The 20,160-nt window shown below is 43.7% G+C and overlaps 2 protein-coding genes across 25 annotated transcripts in view; one reads left to right on the top strand and one right to left on the bottom strand.

The window, feature by feature from the left end:
- Nucleotides 1-20,160, top strand: part of TTLL5 (tubulin tyrosine ligase like 5) — a 264,490-nt gene that overhangs the window by 172,526 nt on the left and 71,804 nt on the right. For 19 of the 24 annotated variants that reach the window (XM_059689866.1, XM_059689789.1, XM_059689805.1 and 16 more), the window contains 2 exons: nt 11,522-11,557; nt 12,350-12,545. In XM_059689866.1, the coding sequence (XP_059545849.1) occupies nt 11,522-11,557; nt 12,350-12,545 (232 nt within the window). The remainder of the gene's footprint in view (nt 1-11,521; nt 11,558-12,349; nt 12,546-20,160) is intronic. The other 5 variants (XM_059689876.1, XM_059689822.1, XM_059689778.1 and 2 more) reach the window with 1 other exon arrangement.
- LOC132215780 (eukaryotic peptide chain release factor GTP-binding subunit ERF3A-like) lies at nt 17,761-19,739 on the bottom strand. Its single transcript, XM_059664615.1, is given in 4 exon segments — nt 17,761-18,843; nt 18,846-19,408; nt 19,410-19,535; nt 19,537-19,739. Coding segments are annotated over 4 exon segments (1,815 nt in total). The 5' UTR covers nt 19,704-19,739; the 3' UTR covers nt 17,761-17,884.

The raw sequence follows: 20,160 nt of genomic DNA, 5'->3' as shown, positions 1-20,160 counted from the left end.
TGTATTAACTGACTTAGTGCTCACAGCTAGTCTGTGAGATAGGTACTGTTACCATCCCCATTTTACAGATGAAAAGACTAAGCACAGAGAAGTGAAGTGACTTGCCCAGGATAACACACTGGTGAATGGCAGTCAGGATTCACACCCAAACAAGTGGTCACAGAATCCATGCTCTTAACCACTCGGCCAGTGGTTCTCAGTGGGGTGTGTCCAAATCTCCTGAAGGGCTTGTTAAAACACAGGTTACTGGGCCCAACCCCGGAGTGTCTGGTTCCAGTAGATCTGGGGTAAGGCTGGATAATTTCTATTTTTAACAGATTCCCAGGTGATGCTCTGCTGTGCTGCCTCTCCTGGGGCTGGTAGTTCAGTGCAAGCAGCCAAGAACCAGGGTGATGTCTGATCCCAGCAGGGGCAGGTGCCTGTGTTTCGCAGCAGCTGTGACTTTGCACTAAGCCCTCTAGTAAATCTTGAGGACAGCAAATTTTAGTAGACTTGTCTTGACAAGAGAGAAGCATGTGCCATTGCAGCCATGCTATGGACATGGTGATTAAGAGGCCAGTTCCTGACACAATGAAGGTTTGTTTGTTTCCATAGATTGTTCAAGTCAAAAAAAGGCTTGAATGTTAATATGCATTTTCTTTCCCTCCTTTAATCCAATGGTTTTCTTTTTTAACTTTTTTATTCTTTATTTCCCTAGTATTTCCCTCTTTTATATTTTAAAAATCTTGCCCTGGCCGGTGTAGCTCAGTTGGTTAGAGCGTCGTCCCGTACACTAAAAGGTAGTGGGTTCAATTCCCAGTCAGGGCACGTGCCCAGGTTGCAGGTTTGATCCCCAGTCGGGGCATGTGCGGGAGACAACTAATCAATGTCTTACTCTTACATTGATATTTCTCTCTCTCTCTCTCTCTCTCTCTCTCTCTCTCTCTCTCTCTCTCTCCCTCTCCCTCTCCCTCTCCCTCTCCCTCTCCCTCTCCCTCTCCCTCAAATCAATAAAAAATGAAATTTTAAAAATCTTTATAAAGAAAGGAAAAATGACAAGTGGAGAAGGTGAGAGAGCGGGGAGAGGAAAGGAGAGTGGGAGGGAAAGGAAGGAAGGAAAGTGGAGTTTTTGGAGTTGTCTCCCACTTCCCTTGGCCAATTAAAGAAAAGGGGCAGAGACAGGTTACTGAAGCCAGAAAAGCTGTAGACTTTGACTGTTCCAAGATGCCTGCTGTGTTGCTTTTTGGGGAAAAGAGGAGAGAAACTAAAGGAGCCTAACTGATGTGATGAGGCAGGCATTCTAAATTTGTGACACTTCGCAAGCTGTTTGTGTGCACTAGGTTTGACCCCAGCTTCAATTCAATGTAAAAGTAGTTGGAAACTGGCATGTCAGCTGCCCTAGACAATGTGCACATTAACTTTCATTTTCAAGGCTTTTCCTAGCTCGTCTTTGCAGGGTGTGAAAGCTACGTGATGGGGTCCAGTTCTGCAGGGCCAGCTGTGCTCATGTGTACCTGCACTGTTGTCACAAAGGCATCGGACCTTGATAAAAATCCTGCTGAGCTGGACTCAGTCTTCATTGTTGAATGAACTGGTGGCAGGGAGTTCTCTCTTGGCTTTCATAAAGGTCACTCTTTGCTCACTTCTTTAGTTCATTTTTTCAGGCTTCATGTGGTATGCTGGTTATGCCAAAGTAAAGAGCTAGATCAAAGGCATTTCTTGTCATAAGGCTAAGGATCAATCTGTCTTTTCAGATCCAGTTTGCTAATAAAGGACCAAGGAGTCTCCATCTACATAACTAGCTGGCTCCCAGAACCCTAAGTGGCCTTCTAGAACAGTGCTCTGAACTTTACCTTTTGAAAGGTTTGGCTTTATGTCCAGCTTTGCGTTCCATACAGCTTGCCCCTAGAGTCTCTGCCAGATGTACGGAGAAATCCAGCTTTTGCCCTTATTTTCTCCTCCTGGGGATCATTCCATCAATCACGGAGTGGTACGAGTGTGGAGACAGCAGAAGTCTGGTTCACATTCTGTATCCATTGTCACGTCCAGCTGGCTGGGATCTCACGGTATTTTTAAAGAACAGGCATATCAGCTCTGGCTTTTTTTGACCTGATACCTCAGGGTGTTCTTCCCAAGTTTATGTTATTGTCACACGGGATTTAATAAAATCAAAGTAGTAGCCAAATTACCTCCTCCCCCCCCCCCCCCCAGAATTCTTCCAGTCATCACTACTGCTTCCTTTTCTTTTTCTATATCTCCACTATTGACTGAATAATCAGACAGCTCCCCTCTCAATTGCTTGTAATCATGTATTTCAAAATATATACCTTATCTGGATCCTACTCGTGTTCTTAATTTCTTTTGATTCTTGAATCTTTTTTGGGGGGGGGGGCTTCTATTGATTTTGGACCACCTTATTTTTTTTATGTTTTTTATTGATATTTAGAGAGAAAGGAAGGGAGAGGGAAAGAGGAAGAAATATCGATGAGAGATAGAGAAACATTAATCAGCTGCCTCCTGCACGACCCCTCCTGGGGATGGAGCCCGTAACCTGGGCATGTGCCCTGGCCGGGAATCAAACCGATAATCTCTCCATGCATGGGTGAATGCTCAGCCAACAGCCACATGGGCCAGGGCTTGAGCCATCTTATTTTAATTTGTTATCCCACTTCCACTTCTGGCTTTTCTGTAAAGATGTGCATAAACCATAGGTGGCAGCTTTATTTTTTAGGTGCCAGTTCATATACAGTCTCCTTCTTATTTAGGTTCTTAACTCAGGGTACATCTTTGTCCTATCCAAACCCTTTATTCCTCAAGGAAAATGAAACTCACAAGAGACAAGCTATTCAATCAATCTTATTTCCTCTGCTTTGATAATTGAATTTCTGCATCCAAAGAGGAGCAGTCCTTGTGGTGACTAATTCGTGATTGTGACTTGGCGTTTGATGTAATGTGCAGAGAAGGAGCTCATGCACTGGGAAAGGAAGGGAAGAGCTAGAAATAAATTAGATGCTGAATATGTAAACTGGTCATTGAGATGTCAGTTTCAAGCCCAAATCTAATGGATTAGCAAACCAATGATTTGGCAGCCTGTGGAGAAGGAAAAGGGAATCACTTAAGCCCAGCATTGATTCATGAAAGAAATAAGTCATGCTAGACTAGCCCTCATGTCCCTTCATGGTAGAATTATTTATTTTTCATTGAGCACTCTTTGTATTCTAACATTTAAGCTTTTTATTGAATTTATTGCGGTGACATTGGTTAATAAAAGTATATAGGTTTCAGGTGCACAATTGTATAACACATCATCTGTATATTGTATTGTGTGTTCACCACCCCAAGTCAAGTCTCCTTCCTCACTATCTCCCCTTTACCCTCTTCTACCTCCCCCACCCCGCTGTCCCTCTGGTAGTCATGTCACCATACTGTTGTCTGGGTGGGAATTACTTTAGTAAAAGAAGATCAGGGGACTAAAAAGAATTACTGTAACTGAGTTTTGGCAAGGCCTAATGAAATCTCATGGGCACAAAAGAGAAATGTGAACAAGACAATACTATCATTGGGAATATTTGGTGACTAAATGGGCAACTGTACCCAAACAATGAATCAGTTAAGTTTGAGAATAAAGTCCCTGGGGCTCTGTCATTGGCTCACTAGTTCACCATTTTTTATCAATGAATGTACTTATCCTTTCATATTTATCTAAGTGCTACTATATTCTAGGTGCTTATATATCTTGAAGACATTGTAATCCTATTTTCAGAAGACATGAGTAGGGTGGGATACTGAATAATTTGGATGACAATCAGGATTCACAAAGACTTAAACAGACTTGAATGATGAGCCTAATTCATGGAATTTGATAAGGAAAAACACAAACCTGTCACGTGGTTTCCAACACTCAAGTGTGAAGAAGGCTTACGGGCTTAGGTTGACTGTAAGAGGAAGAGAAGGTAACAGTAGCGTGGGAACTGCCAAAACCCAGGGCTAGCATGTGGGGAGTTTTTCGCGACATGTTGCCAGATGAGAAAAGCAGACAGCACAGAAACCTCTGTGTGCGGGAATCCACACAGGAAGTGCATACATCCAAATGTCGGCAAGATGGGCATGGTAGCCACCTTTGGTTGTTGGATGACAGAGAGGTGACTTGAATTTTGCCTTTCTGTCTTTTTGTGTTTTAGTATTGAGGATATATTGTTTTTGCTTGCCCTTTAAAAAAATTATTTCTATTTCATTTTAAAAAGGTGAAAGGGGATTGTAGCCACTATTAAGAACCTCGGCTTTTATTAACAGAATTGGAGGTGGGAAAGGAGGATTGTGGTTACTCTCCCTCATTCATCAGAGCTCACACCCTCTGTCCGGCCAGCTGCCCCTCCCTGGCGGTCAGCATTATTAATAAGCCCCCACTTCCCCACCAGGGCCAGCAGCCTGCCTATGGTTAGGCCATGCTCTAGCTTGAGCAGTAATGGATTTGCTCACACCTGTTCCTTGGTGCCCTTATTGTTTGTTTTCCCCAAAGGTTTGGATTCATTTTCCGTGGAAAGAATGTTAATAATAACAGCGCACATGTATTGAGCATTTATTATGTGTGCCAGACATTGTGCTAAATGCTTTACATGGGCCATCGCTTTTACATCTTGGACAGCCCTGCGAGAGGTGGTATTGATTTTTATTCCCACTTCACAGCTGAGGAAAGCAAGGCACAGAGAGCTTATGTTGCTTTAGGTTGTAGAGCCAGGATTTGAACCTGGCAGTCTTGGTCTAGAGCCCAGCTCCTGGGCACTAGGTTGAGCTGCCTCCTGTTCTGAGGGTCATCTAGTTGAGAGCCTGTGGTGCAATCCAGGGGCTCGGGCCTCTGCTCTTCTTCCAGGGTTCTGTCACTGCTAACCCAGCTTTTGCGTTGGTTTTTATTTCTTTCCAGCATCCAAAACCTTTTATTTCTTTTTGCCTTCTTTCTTGGGTTATTTCTTTAATCCTTTCCCAAGAGCCTTTCATCCTCTCAAATAAACAAAATATTTAAAGGTTTTTAAGCCCTTTCGCCCTGTTCTCCAGCAGAAAGATCCGCTTCCGTTATAATGTCATATAGTTCTGTCCTTTTGACCTTGCGTATAGGTCATCAAAAGTTCACATAGTTTTTCCAGATAATTTCTGAGCTTTTCTGTATCTTTAGCTCTGCCTCTTCCTGCAAAAGAATCATCTCAGTACTACTTCATAGCTTCAAATCAGAAAAGTTAAAAGTATGTAGTCCATAGTTTAACTTAGTAATCCACACATGAAACCTATATGTTCATGTTGACTAATGTCACCCCAATAAAATTTAAAAAAACAACAATACCAGATTTTTTTTTAAAGTATATAGTCTTATCTCAAGGAGCAAACTCAAAGGTAAAAAATAAATTTTAGTCTTTGGCACCTGCATTTTCAGAGATCATTTTCAAATCACATTCCAACATCAGAATTCTCTTAGGAATCAAGGCACTGGTCACCATGAGCACAAAATCTCTTGGCAGGTCCATTTCACTTACTCCACTTAAATAATTTTAAGCCAGATTTATTTGGCTAGCTGTCCCTGTTCCCAGTCACCAGTTGCCAAGAGCAAGTCTTAAGAATTATTAGTAGACAGCTTCAGTATTATTTACTAATACTCCCAAACGCACACATACTCCCCAAAGCCAAGGGGGTCCCCACCACATTATGTCATGTAAGTTCCTTATCCTGGCCAGCTCTGCTTGGTATTGCTCATGGGAACCCTCTGTCCTGCAGGGTTTGTAGCATTTACAGCGCCTTTGCAGCACCTACTATGTGCCAGAACTGCTCTGTGTGAGACTGAGAATAAAGTGCAGCCTCTGCTGTCCTTAAAGATCTACACATCCCATAACGTGCCTTGGAAATGGGTGGATATTCTTCAAATAGGAAGATTCTCCCCAGAAAGCACTTCCTTCATGGCCTTACGGTGTTTTTCATTAGAAGCACCGCTGGCATTTTGAGCAGCACATATTTTTCCTAGTACAGGGCTCTTTCTTGCATCTGTAGACTTGCAGCAGCCTTGGCCTCCACCTATTAAATGTCAGTAACCCCCACCCCCATTAGCATGACAGTGGAAAGCATACCCACACACTCCCCCCACACACACCCCAGAGAGGGATAGTGGCACCCCTGGCAGGTAGCTCAGGTTGTGTTGGGATTGGGTGGAGGAGGCTGGGGAATGTACAGCTGTCATGTTCCTCCGCCACATCCCACCCTGTGACATCATCCCACCCTGTGACATCATCCCACCCTGTGACATCACATCCTTCTCGGAGAACCTTGAGCCTGAGAGCATCTCTGTATGGACAGTGCAGCAGCCTGCTGAGCAAGTTTTGCTTTGCTCCGGGCCAGTGGTGCAGTTTACGTATTGCATCCAGGTTCCTTAGAACCAACGTCCATTTGATGGATTAGATATTAAAGCGAAGGGAGAAGCCTAGCCCCGTTGGTGTGTATCGGCTAGAAGCAGTGGTTCTCAGCCTTCCTAATGCCGCGGTGACCCCCAACCATAACATTATTTTCGTTGCTACTTCATAACTGTAATGTTGCTACTGTTATGAATCGTCATGTAAACATCTGATATGCAGGATGTATTCATTGTTCGCGACCCACAGGTTGAGAACCGCTGGTAGAGGTTGAGGTGTTCTCAAGAAGGCAGTCCTGGCAACAAACATTTAGCCCTGCAGTGCCACAGCGTAACACAGAAAGTAAGGTGAAGTTCCACATGACTAGGCTAATGAGAATGTGGTTGTGAGAAATACCATGGTGTTGCCTATAGCTGCATGTGTACTAACGGTGAAATACAGCATAGTTCATTCTGAATCTTTGAATTTGAATCAAATGTTAAACACTCCCACAGTTAACTTGCTTGTCCCTATATACTTCATTCTAGAAATGATATAAAACTTTTTGAAGTTATTTACATGGAATATGTACAATATTATATTTTAATATTAAGCAAAGAATAAACACTAAGAGGATAATAGAATAAAACTCACATTTTAGAAGAATAGTTGAATGAATCTCACAAATTTGGTGGGAGTAGAAACTGTATGACTAGTAAACTAGAATGAATTGCTGTTCCAGAAAGTAGGGTGGAATTTTGGAATTGAGGTTCCAGAAAGTGGGATGAATTTTGGGTAAGAAAGGAAGCTATAAGGTGCCATAGAGAGGCATGTGTAGCTATATAATCTCAGGGAAAGCCCACGTGAGCGCGCACCTGGCCGCCTCTGTGTCAGTCATTCTGGCACTTGCATACTGCAAACCCTAAAGGCGTGGGCCTTAGTTGGGAGATCCCATGGCCCAGTAACACCAGTAACTCAAAGCCAGTACGCTTCTCGTTTCTCGTGAGCTTACCACATTGCCTTGTGCAGCTGAGCACACCTGCCCCCAGCCAGCGTTGCACTATAAACATTCCTGCCTCTGAGGAGAGCTTCTACTCGCTTGAGAAACTTCCCTTTGTGATTCGGAGGCTGGGTTCATGTGACTGATGAGATTCACTGTAAAAGTTTATGATGATGCACCCTGTTCAGGGTGTGCAGTTGGTGAATAAACCTCCTCTTATCCCACGACCCTTATTTGATCTTCTGTTGCTGACTGTCCTACCTGCATCCATGAATTGCTTTGTATACACACACCTGAGAATCTGTCGCAGTTCATCTCCAAATAAGGGGTCTCGTTACAGACTCTGATGTCTGATATATAATGAGAAGACATTAAAGCAAATTTCTCTTTGGAATATTTGTTATTAAAGCAGTTTTTTAGGAATAAAACCAATCTAACTAGCTGGTGAGATGAATTCTGATATAAGCTACATGGTTACATAAATCCTTTAATATCTAATCCCTGAGTCTAGATTGCTACCCGTGGCTAGAAACTTGCAAGCCAGGAGTGGAAGCAGAGGAACAATTGATGAATTTTCTGACCATTGGTCCAATTATCATAAATAATAGTTTCATTCCAGATTCAAATACCTGCCCCAATTTGTATGGAGATCTCAAGGGTGTTAGTCCAGGCAGTTCCTGCTGTTTCATCTGTCTCTTCCCTTCTGTTTGTTTGTTCATTGGATCAGCCCACTCTGCCCGAACCTTGTCTTCACTTATACCTGGATTCCTTTCTCCTTTGCCCCTCCTTCCCTCAGAGCTCACCTCGTTTCCCTAGCCATTCAGTCACTTCTTGTAAGTGTTATCCTTCAGTAAGCTTCCCTCTTCCCTCCCAATGAAAGAGTTAACAGGTTTCTCTGGCCCCACTTTTCCTAACCCTGTAACCCCTGTTTGACTCTCCTCAGCACTTCACTTTGCAAATAATGTTAACATTTTATTCATGTATTTAAGAACGTATTGTATTCAGTCATTGGTGGCCACATTTCGTCATACCTCTAGAAGCCCCTTGGGAAAGATCATGTCTTTTTCACTGTATAGCACTTCGCACATTGAGGCATTTCAGGAGGGATTACTGAAGATCAAATGTCATACTCGAAAAAATTACTAAATAAGCTCTGAGGTTTTTGGTCCTGTTCTCCAGGAAGATTAACTGAAAATATGTAATCGTGCAACTGAACTGTGGACCCAAACTGTGGGAGGAGATGATCAAGGGATGTGACACATAGGAAGTGAGATTATGTGAGTAGAAAACCTTTCATCCACAGACTTCAGAATACATTACACAGACTCTCTCTGAACTAGGTACTTGGAAAGCTCTTTGAAAGCAGGGAAATCCAAGCAGAGACCTGAAATGACCAAGATATGAGTGAGGGAGGTCAGGAAGGGGGCATGGACTTCTGGCTCAGTTGGCATCCACTTTACTCCTCACCACAGGTCTCTGTCAGGGCCATTAGGACCCAGGCTCTACCTAACTAGGCAGCCTATAGGTTAGGACCAGGGAGGTCTGCACCTCACCTCAGTATTGCTGCATCTCTGCCATTGAAATGATCATTAATGCCAAGGATATTTATAAAGAAAAGAATCACGTGATGATTTAAATCACTCTGCATGGAGAAGGAGATTTTGTGTGTTGAACCTTTAAACTAGGCACTATTTCACTTCTGTAAGCAGGGTTTGGGGTAAGGTTGTTCAATATGAGATTTTTAATGTTTCTTCTAGGTACAATATTCTGGTCACTGTACCTTAAAAAGGAAAAGAAAATCAGGATAGTTAAAGAAGTTTCAGAGAATAACTAAAAGTATTAAGGAGATGGAAGGACTGCTAAATGAGACTGTTCTAAAATATATGGGGACCTTTAAAAAAATTGTGGTAAAATGTGCATAACATAAAATTTACCACCCTTTAAAAAATTTATTGAATTTATTGGGGTGACATTGATTAATAAAAGTATATAGGTTTCAGGTGTGCATTCTATAACACATCATCTGTGTATTGTATTGTGTGTTCACCACGCCAAGTCAGGTTTCCCTCCAAGACCATTTATCCCCGCTTTCCCCTTTCCTATTCCCCCACCCCCTTTCCTTCTGGCAGTTGTCTGTGTTACGAGTTTTTCTGTTTGTTTGCTGAATCCCTTCACCTTTTTCACTGGCCCCCCCACCCCCCTCCCCACTCAGTCTGTCAGTCTGTCCTCTGTATCTGTGAGTCTGTTTTTATTTTGTTCATTAGATTCCACATATTAAGTGAAGTCATATGGTACTTGACTTTCTCCAACTGGCTTATTTCTCTAAGCATAATACTCTCCAGGCCCATCCATGCTAATCTTTATTATTTTCTTTCTTCTACTCATTTCAGACTTTGTTTGTTGTTCTTTTAAGTTCCTTTGAGTGTAAAGTTAGATTGTTTGAGATTTTTCTTGTTTCTTGAGATAGGCCTGTAATGCTCTGAATTTCCCTCCTAAGACTGTTTTCACTGTGCCCCATTGACTTGGGATTGTCATGTTCTCATTTCCAGTTTTTTCAAGCTATCTTTTGATTTCTTCCTTGATCTCATTGTTAACCTATTCATTGTTTATTAACATGTTATTTAGCCTCCATGTGTTTATCGATTTTTTTTCTTATGATTGATTTCTAGTTTCATATCATTATGTTCAGAGATGTTGTCTGAAGCTGGCCACTGGGTGTATTTGCTCTGAGGCCTCTTGGAAGGGACTCTGGTGCAGGCCAACATCAGACGCTGCTTGTGACTGGTTCTTGGCAACCTGTTTGGAGCTACAAAGCAATACAGTTTCTGCCTGCCTCTGCAGGGCCTGGGCGCATGCGGAATGAGATTTTGTGCTGAGCCTCTAAGAGAGTGCCTGTGTCTCTAGCAGACTGCCATCTCTCCCTGGCAGACAGAATCCCTGCTGATTCTCACAGCCAGGTGTTATGTAGGGGCCTCTTCCCAACTCCAGTGCTCTGGGCTGGTGCCCATGCTTCTCAGGGGTAACCTTTGCAGCTGAGATATCCCTTTGAAATCTCATTTGCCACCCATGGGAGCAGGGCCAGCCCTTTTCATGTGTCCGCCCTTCCTACCAGACTTGATGTGGCTTCTTCTGTAAATCCTTGGTTGTAAGACTTGTCTTCAGCTAGTCTTCAGTTGGTTATTCAGGCTGTTTGCTTTATGTTTTAGCTGTAATTCCAGTTTGGTTCTGGGAGGAGGTGAGTGTGACATCCACCTATTCCATTGCCATCTTGGATCTCCTAAAATTTACCATTTTTAAGTGTACAGTTCAGTGGCATACAGTACATTCCCAGTGTTGTGTAACCATGACTACCATCTATCTCCAGAACTTTCTCATCACCCCAAACTAAAACCCAGGATCCATTAAACAATAACTCCTCATTTCCCTGTCTCTCCAGCCCCAGACAACCACCATTCTACTTTCTATCTCTCAATTTTACTATTTTAAGTACCTCATATAAGTGAAATCCCTTATATAACTGATGTATTTCCCTCAGCATGTCTTCAGAGTCCATCCCTGTTGTGGCATGTGTCGGAAATTCCTTCCCTTTTAAGCCTGAATAATATTCCATTGTATGTATAGCTCACATTTTGTGTCCATTCCTCTGCTGATGGGCAGTTGGGTTGCTTTCACCTTTTGGCTCTTGTGAATAATGCTGCTACGTTCAAGTATCTGAGAGTCTACTTTCAATTCTGTTGGATATATGCCTGGGAATGGACTTGCTGGGTCATATGGAATTTTTGTTTTAAGCTTCTTGGGGAACCACCAGAGGGCTTCCACAGCAGTCATACCGTTTCACATTCCCACCAGCTGTGCACGAGGGTTCCACTTTCTCCACATGTTTGCCAACACTTTTTATTTTCCATTTGTTTTGTTTTGTCTTGTTTTGTTTTAAATGATGGCCATCCTGATGGGTGTTATGTGGTATAAATGGGGATTTTTCTACCTGGAAGAAATTAGAGGAGATATGTAGGAACCTGTAGCTGTGAAGACTTTGACTCAGATGTATACAGATGAGGCACCAGAATCTAAATTTTAGAATTTGGACAAGTAAGATAGTGTTTAACAAATAGCATAGCATGGATACTAAACAATCCGAAAGGCCACAGGCCCTTTACTTTCCTCCTCTTTTCAGGCTACGTGTCAGCTTGGATGAGGAAGACGCTGTGAGGTAAGTTTACAATAATGACAAATATATCTTCTCACACTAGTTATTTCATCCTACAATGAGAATATAAGCCCAAGTATATGTGAACACTTGTTTAAAAGATTTAGATAGTTCACAATTGGATGGTTTAAAAAACCAAGAATTCTGTATAATTCACCCCTATACTTTTAAAGTTGATATTAGAGAAGATGATTGTGCCTCCATTCCTACCTTAGCCTACTATCCTGCATTCGAAACTCTCTGGGCTCCTCTTAGGGGACCTTGTGGCAGTCACAGGGAGGTGAAATTACTATGTTAATTAATTAACATTCAACAGATATTTATTGAACATTGACCATGTGCCAAGCCTTATAAGAGCTACGAATAGCCTGGCCAGCATTGCTCAGTGGTTGAGCGTTGACCTATAAACCAGGAGGTCACGGTTCAATTTCCAGTCAGGGCACATGCCCAGGTTGCAGGCTTGATCTCCTGTGTGGGGCGTGCAGGAGGCAGCTGATCAGAGATTCTCTTACATCATTGATGTTTCTATCTCTCACTCGCTCTCTCTCTCCCTTCCTCTCTGAAATCAGTGAAAAAATATTTTTTAAAAACAATGAATAGAAAGGAGAGCAGAGTAGACCCTGTCTTTATGTTCATGGAGCTACATTTTAGTGGGTGATTCAGATCAGTTATCACACAAATAGATTTGTAATTCAAACTGTGTTTAGTTCTATAAAGGAAAAATACCTGAGATATTTCTCTCCTTTAGTTTGTTCACACAACCACCCTAAGAAATCTGCTTTCTTTTCCCTTTAGGGGCCTCCAAACAGGTGGCTTTGCCTGGGAGGGAGAGGTAGAAAACAACGCGTATAGCAAGGCTACAGGGGTAGTCCCCCAGCACAAGTATCACCCCACAGCTGGCAGTTACCAGCTCCATTTTGCCCTGCAGCAACTTGAACAACAAAAACTTCAGTCCCGGCAGCTTCTGGACCAGAGTCGAGCCCGTCACCAGGTAATTCAAGACTTTTCCAAGTGCTAATATCTTCCTTCTATTGGTAAAAAAATAATAATAATAATAAGGTCAGTGGGAAAATGTAGGAATATAGTGTACCAAAGGTTTACCAACACCACCATTGCTTGGATGGTTCCTGGGGAATCTACTCTCAGGCAAGAAATGTTCTGAAGCCATAGCCTTGGCTTTGCTGTAAAGTGATGCCGAACCACTTTTGACATTCTTTCTTTCATTTGAATGTTTCCCCATAAAAGTCTCTAGTGTAGTAGTTACCCTTCCTATTATATGATCTTAGTTTAGTAACTTCCCAAAAGGATCTAATTCTCAAGTACCTAGAAGCTAGTATTTTTATTAATTTTTTTCTAAGTGTACTCTGTCTTTGCCTCCATAGACGTGGCCCATATAAGTACATGTTAATCCTTCATGACCTATGAAGATTTTCAAGGAATAAATCACTTTGAAGTTCTTGTACGAAATGGTCATAACTTAAGTTGTTGGTCTTCTGGTTTGATAGTTTGTACTCAAAACAGTGAAAACAAAAATATAAAATGTACTCCAAAATTCTTGCTGTCATGGAGCTTACGCTCCAGTGAAATATTGATTCCCTATTCACTGTCTATAAAATGACAGGAACTCTTTTTGAATATGTGTGTGAGGGAGCTATCTGAGTATTTTACACTTGTGTATCAGTATGGCCCCCATTACAGAGCAAGGATAACTTCACAAAAAAGTCAGGCCATGAGAAGGTAAACGTTTCTTTATGATTCAGGATTATCATTAGACTCAGTTACCATGTTCTACATGTTCTATTGGGCTGAATGAGTATTGATTCTATGAGCTTCCCTGATATTTGGTTATCTGGAGAAATGTCTTCTATCAGCTTAATTTTTTGTCATTTTTATAAAAATGTAGTGCGCATTATTACTTTGTGCAAAATTAAAATTCACTCTATGGCTAAGGCAATGTTTACCAAAGTTTTTCTTCTAAATAAAACAATTGTCATTATGCTCTCTATCATTACTTATCTTTTCAACTACTGTCCCAGTTCAAACATATTTTCTTATTTCAGTATCATTCACCACTTGATTATCTGTTTTAGTGTACTCTGTATATTATTACTAGAGGCCCAGTGCATAAATTCGTGCACCAGTGGGGTCCCTCTGCCTGGACTGCAGGATAGGGCTGAAACCAGCTCTCCTATATCCCCAGAGGGGTCCCAGATTATGAGAGGCACAGGCCAGGCCGAGGGACCCCACTGGTGCATGATCTGGGCCGGGGAGAGACGCGGGAGGTTGGCCAGCTGGTAAGGGACCTCGGGAGGGCTCCAGGGTGTGTCTAGCCCATCTCCCTCAGTCCCGATTGGCCAGACCCCAGCAGCAAGCTAACCTACCGGTCGGAGCATTTGCCCCCTGGTGGTCAGTTCACGTCATAGCAAGCAGTTGAGTGGCCTTAGAATATTACACTTTGATTGTTGAACGACCAACCAGACGACCAGACACTTAGCATATTAGGCTTTTATTATATAGAATTAATCCTATCTAATAAAAGAGAAACATGGTAATTGGTGTACGACCGCTACCCTTCCCATTGGCTAATCAGGGCAATATGCAAATTAACTGTCAGCCAAGATGGCGGCCGGCAGCCAGGCAGCTTGAAACTAACATGAGGCTTGCTTGCTTCAGTGATGGAGGACTCCAACGTTCCCCGCCTGCCGCTGCAGGCCTCTGAGCTGCAACTCTAAGCAACTATGTAACAAACATAGAAGCTAAACAAAACCCCAGAAACCTGCCGGGCTTCAGCCAGCAGGATCGCAACATTGTAAGCAAAGGCCAGAAACCTACTTTTAGCAGCGGAGGCCTAAGAGCTGGAGCCAAGCCTCAAAGCTAAAGCTAGCCCAGAATAAAAAAGAAAAAGAAAAAAGAAAAAAAGGAGCGGTTGGGAGCTTCAGTCACCCCCAGCTTGAAAACAGCCCTCAGCTCCTCACCCAGACTGGCCAGGCACCCCAATGGGGACCCCCACCCTGAAGGGTGTGTGACCAGCTGCAAACAGCCATCATCCCCTCACCCAGGCTGGCCAGGCACCCCAGTGGGGACCCCCACCCTGATCCAGGACACCCTTCAGGGCAAACCAGCCAGCACCCACCCATGCACCAGGCCTCTACCCTATATAGTAAAAGGGCAATATGCCTCCCCGCACCGGGATCAGCGGAGCCCCGAGGCCTCCCGGCACCGGGATCAGCGTGACAGGGAGCAGCGCCCAAACCCCCTGATCGCCCTGCGGCTCTGTGTGTGACAGGGGGCGGGGCCACAACCCCCTGATCAGCCCTGTTCTGTGTGTGACAGGGTGCGGCGCCCCAACCCCCCCACCCTCGCCACAGGCCCTGCTCTGTGTGTGACGGGGTAGAGCCATAACCTCCCCATCAGCCCTGCCCTGAGTGTGAGAGTGGCGGCACCCCAACCCCCTGATCGGCCCTGCTCTGTGGGTGATAGAGGGTGGTGCCCCAGCCCCCTGATGGGCCCTGCTCTGTGCGTGACAGGGTACAGAGCCCTAACCCTCCTGATGGGCCCTGCTCTGTGAGTGACAGGGGGAAATGCCCCAACACCCTGATTGGTCCTGCTCTGTGCATGACAGGGGTGGCGCCACAACCTCCCCATCGACCCTGCCTTGAGTGTGACGGGATGGTGCCCCAACCCCCCAATCGGCCCTACCCTGAGCGTGACTGAGGGTGGAATCACAACCTCCCAATCGCCCTGCTTTGTGTATGACAGGGGGCGGCGCCCCAACTCCCCAATCGGCCCTGCTCTGAGCCCGACCATGGGCTGCACCTAGAGATTGGGCCTGCTCTCTGCCACCCGGGAGCAGGCCTAAGCCAGCAGGTCATCACCTCCGAGGGGTCCCAGAATGCGAGCGGGCACAGGCCGAGCTGAGGGATCCCCCTCCCCTCCCCCCGAGTGCACAGATTTTTGTGCACCGGGCCTCTAGTTCATTATAATTGAGAAATTCTAAGTGCAAATATTTGTGAAGTAGTTCATTAGGTCATTTTTCTAGAGAAATATTCACACTTTTCATCTGGAAAATATGTAATATAGCATCTCATTTTGATCACTACACTGCCCTTTGTCTGGTAGAAATGTTCTTTGCTAGAAAGTCTAAGGGATAGAGAAGCCATTTAAGCCAGTTTGCATTTTCACAATTGCAGATATAAATGTATCTTTGATATTTTTTAATGTTTAAATTTTTAAGAACTCCTTAAACTTCTAAAGCCCAACATCATTCACAGTACTAGAGAATACCAACTGAATCGGATACTAGATAGTGGAGGTGTCATACGTGGCCTTATTTCTCATATGTGAATATAATTTTATAATCCATGACCTGACATATCTAGACACTTGGTCTCTTGTAATTTTTAATGCTTCCATACCTTGAAATGGTGGGTGATTTAAAAAAACAAGGAGGTGCTTGCAGGGCATTGAAGTTTTGAAGAAGGAGACAGTTTTGCTAATGTTCACTTTTAGAAACTGCTTCATTTATAAGTCCTCATTCTTTTGATTAGCTTCCAGCAACTCACATTCCTTTGAAAATTCAGAGTATTACTATTCTTGTGTGGATTTTTTTTTTTTCACTGAGGATTATACTGGTTTAGTTTCACTGAACTATGAAGTATATGGAAAATACGTTTTTTTGAATCTGTCAGAATATCTATCTTAGGGAGGACTCAGAACTCCCAAGAAGGGAGTTAGCTCGTGTCTCCTGGAGAGGGAACAGAAGATCATTCATCACAGTTTTATATATGTTTATACCATCATTTTCTTTCTTCCCTGGTTCTTCTAACCCATAGTTTTATTTAGATAAAAACGAGGAAGAGTAAAGTTCTGGGGCTGTGGGGGAGCTAAAGAGACTAAATTTGATTAGCTTGAAGAGTTTAAAACTAATAAAATAGCAAATAAGATATTAAATGTTCTAACATTAAGGATATTTAGTAACTTAGGGCACTGTATTTCAGAGGACAAGAATCACTTCACAAAAGGAACAAAACCCTACGAGATTTTAAGCCTCTGTTTTCAGTGTAAGCCTCTGTTTTCAGCTTACCTTATGACTGTGCTAGACTTGACTGTTATAATTACCACTAAATTGTTGATTGGAGCATAGCTTGCATTCTCAATATGTCCTGTATTTCTGTCCTTGGACTAAGGTTTAGAATAGAGATGGTTTCTCTGATGAACTTCTTATGCTTTGGATTTATTTTACTTGAGAGGTAGCCATTGATATAAGTAACAATTTGGTTTAAGAGCAGTGGATAGATTTGAAATCTGATTTACCTAGCATTCGTTCACAAGATAGACCGGTTAATAGAATAGGACATTAAAGGATTCTTTATATTTGTTACATTATCCTACATAATAAAAGGCTAATATGCAAATTGACTGAACGGCGGAATGACCAATCACTATGACACACACTGACCATCAGGGGGAAGACGCTCACTGCAGGAGCTGTCCCCGGGTGGTCAGTGCGATCCCACAGGGGGAATGCTGTTCAGCCAGAGGCTGGGCTCACGGCTGGCAAGCGCAGCGGCAGTGGCAATGCTAAGGATGTCCTGACTGAGGCCTAAGCCATCAGTCAGACATCCCCTGAGGGCTCCTGGACTGCCATAGGGCACAGGCCAGGCTGAGGGCCCCCCCCCCCACCTAGTGCACGAATTTCGTGCACCGGGCCTCCAGTATTTATTATATTTATTATATTATATTATATTATATTATATTATATTATACTTAATATATTTATCATATATTATATTAGCGTGTATATCATGTTACTATATGTTAATTATGTACATGGACAGTGGTTTTCATACTGATCTCCTAAAAAATGTTTTGGGAAGATCTTGCAGCCTTTCTTTTTTCTTTTTTTTTTTTCAAATGGAGTATTTTATTAACATATTACTTGTCTTTTTGACATATACACACACACTGACACACACTGACTGGTCTGCATAAACAAGGGTTGTCTAAATATCCTAATGGAAAATGAAAAATTTAAAAATATATTAATTTTTCATTGTTATACACAATTTCATCCACATCAGTTATAAAGCTATTACTGATTCTGTCCACGGAAGCAGAATGGTTTTGGAAGAGGAAACTTGTGGGTAAGTTCATCAGTGAAACATAACTGAGATCTCAACATGAGAAAGCTGACAAAACATGAATTTTTGCTGTGAAATTTTTCTTTGCAAAATATGGAGAAAAGTCTATCTATGGCCAGTAAATAAGAGAAGGTGGTAAACTTTTGTAGTCAATTCTCACAGTATTGTGCGAGGGTATCAAGAAAGCTGTTCAGTCCTTCTCTGGGACCAGTTTCAGAACTTTTCCAATTGCAATGGTCTTACCCTCATCTCTTAAAGTAAAACGACCCATCTGAGGAAAATCCTTGAATGTCTCAAGGCACATAGTTCCTGCTGTCCTTAAACGGGCAGTGCACACTCGACCTTGTTTCACGAAGCGGGGCCGTGTCTTACTTTTTTCTCCAGATTTTTTGTTTACCAAGGAGATGAAGGCTGTTATCTCAACTTCCTCAATGCAAGTATGAATGTGCAGCACCGCATTATAACCCGGACAGATGATGGACTTGTGCTCAGTAATCACGATCTGAACGTCAAATGTGCGTCCAGACTGGCAAAGATTATTAGGGTCACAAAGTATAAATCCTGGAAGAATCTCTTCTTCATTTCCCTTCAGTCTGATTTTAAGATTTTCACCTGGGCCTACATAATCAGTTTCAGCATCATCAGAAAGTGTTCCAGGAACTTCCACATTGTGCCTATTTGGCATCATCACAGGCTGCTGGCCTTTAAAAATGGATCCTGATTCCAGCTTGCCCAGGACCACAGTACCCATATCCTTGTACTTATCCACACTTGGCAGTCTAATTGGTCCATCAATTGATCTGTTGAAGTTCGGCATGTTATCCAAATACGGAATAAATGGTAATTCAGTGTACCAGGGGCAGAAATCTGATTGCTCTTTAATATTTGCCCCAGTTAGCCCTGAGCAGGGCATAAAATGAATGTCTTTTTTTGGACTGAAGCCGACTTTTTCCAAAAAGGGCACCGGTTTTTCTTTACATTCTTCATATCTCTCGCTGCTCCAATTTACTGTGGGATCATCCACCTTATTAACAAGCACTACTAAATGCTTTACACCTGCTGTCTTTGCCAACATAGCATGTTCTCTTGTCTGTCCACCTTTTTCAGAGCCAGTTTCAAACTCCCCTTTCCTGGCAGAAATGACCAGACTGCCAAATCAGCTTGAGAAGCACCACCAATCATTTTGGGGACAAAACTCTTATGGCCAGGGGCATCGAGAATTGTGAAATGTTTCTTTTCTGTTTTAAAATAGGCACGACCCACCTCTACTGTTTTACCCTTGTCTCGTTCTTGGTTTGTATCCAAGGCCCAGGACAAATACCAGGTTTCTCTGTTTTTTTCTTTAGCTTCTCTTTCATATTTCTCAAGTGTCCTTTTGTCAACCATTCCTGTCAAAAACATTCTCTGTCCTCCAAAGGTTGACTTGCCAGCATCTACGTGCCCAGGGAATACAACATTTGCGTGTTCTTTTTTAGGAGCACCTGAGGGTAGGACCACAGGTTTAGATGTTCTCATTCCCTCTCTCTCCATCATTTCCTGGCCACTTTCTTCTGGGGGCCCTGCATCTCCCAATGAACAACCCCCTGGCTCGGCTTCACTCATTTCTTTACTGTGCTCCCATGACTCCTCTAGAACCGTCTCCACCTCTCCAGTTCCTGTAACAGGTTCAGAAAGTTCCATGGTGACGGCTGGGTCGGAGCCTTCACACAACACTCTGCTCCTCTTCGGCATGTTCCACAGGCGCCCCCAGCCCCAGCCTTTTGCCTTCAGGTGTGCCCGCCCCGGGGCAGGTTTCCTCAGTGCTGGTGGTGTCCGCAGGGGGGTCTGCGGCTAGGCCAGGCCCGCAGGAAGGACCGCAGGAACTCCGCAGCGTGTACGTTAGGCACGAAGGGTTTGGCATTGACGTTCAGGTGACGGCTGACCGCCGGGCTGAGGTGCTCACACTGGGCCTCGGCCACCGCTGCTGGAGAGGCTGGGTCCCCGCTAGGGGCTGAACCCACTGCCTCCATGTCCACCTGGTCCCAGCAATCGGGTGCTGAGTCGCTGCTGCTGCTGCTGCTGCTGCTGCTGCTGCTGCTGCTGCTACCACCACCCGTATCCATCATCTGAGGACCTGATGGGCGGCGGAGAGGGAGCGGGGTCAGTAGGACAGAAAAAACGGGCTATGCAGACGGGGAAGGCAGCAAGAGCGTGGGGCCAAGGGGTAGCCACACGCACCTGAGTGGCAGCGCGGAGACAGTGAAGTAACCGACACTGCATTCACAGCTGCGGCAGCAGCAGCCTCTTACAGCAGCCTCTTGCAGCCTTTCTTGCAGCCTTTCTTGCAGCCTTTCTTGCATTACTTGCAGAGGAAGTTCTCCATCCTTTTCTGCAGATAGGTAGCCAGTTTACTGAGGGTATTAATTTCAAGAAGGCCCACTCTGATTCAGGATGAGTTTGGAAATGAGCATCTCCAAACATTCATGT

This window comes from Myotis daubentonii, chromosome 1 (assembly GCF_963259705.1).
Source record: "Myotis daubentonii chromosome 1, mMyoDau2.1, whole genome shotgun sequence".
Taxonomy (NCBI): Eukaryota; Metazoa; Chordata; class Mammalia; order Chiroptera; family Vespertilionidae; genus Myotis; species Myotis daubentonii.
The sequence above is the reverse complement of the archived record's forward strand: the minus strand, read 5'-3'. Positions and strand labels throughout refer to the sequence as shown.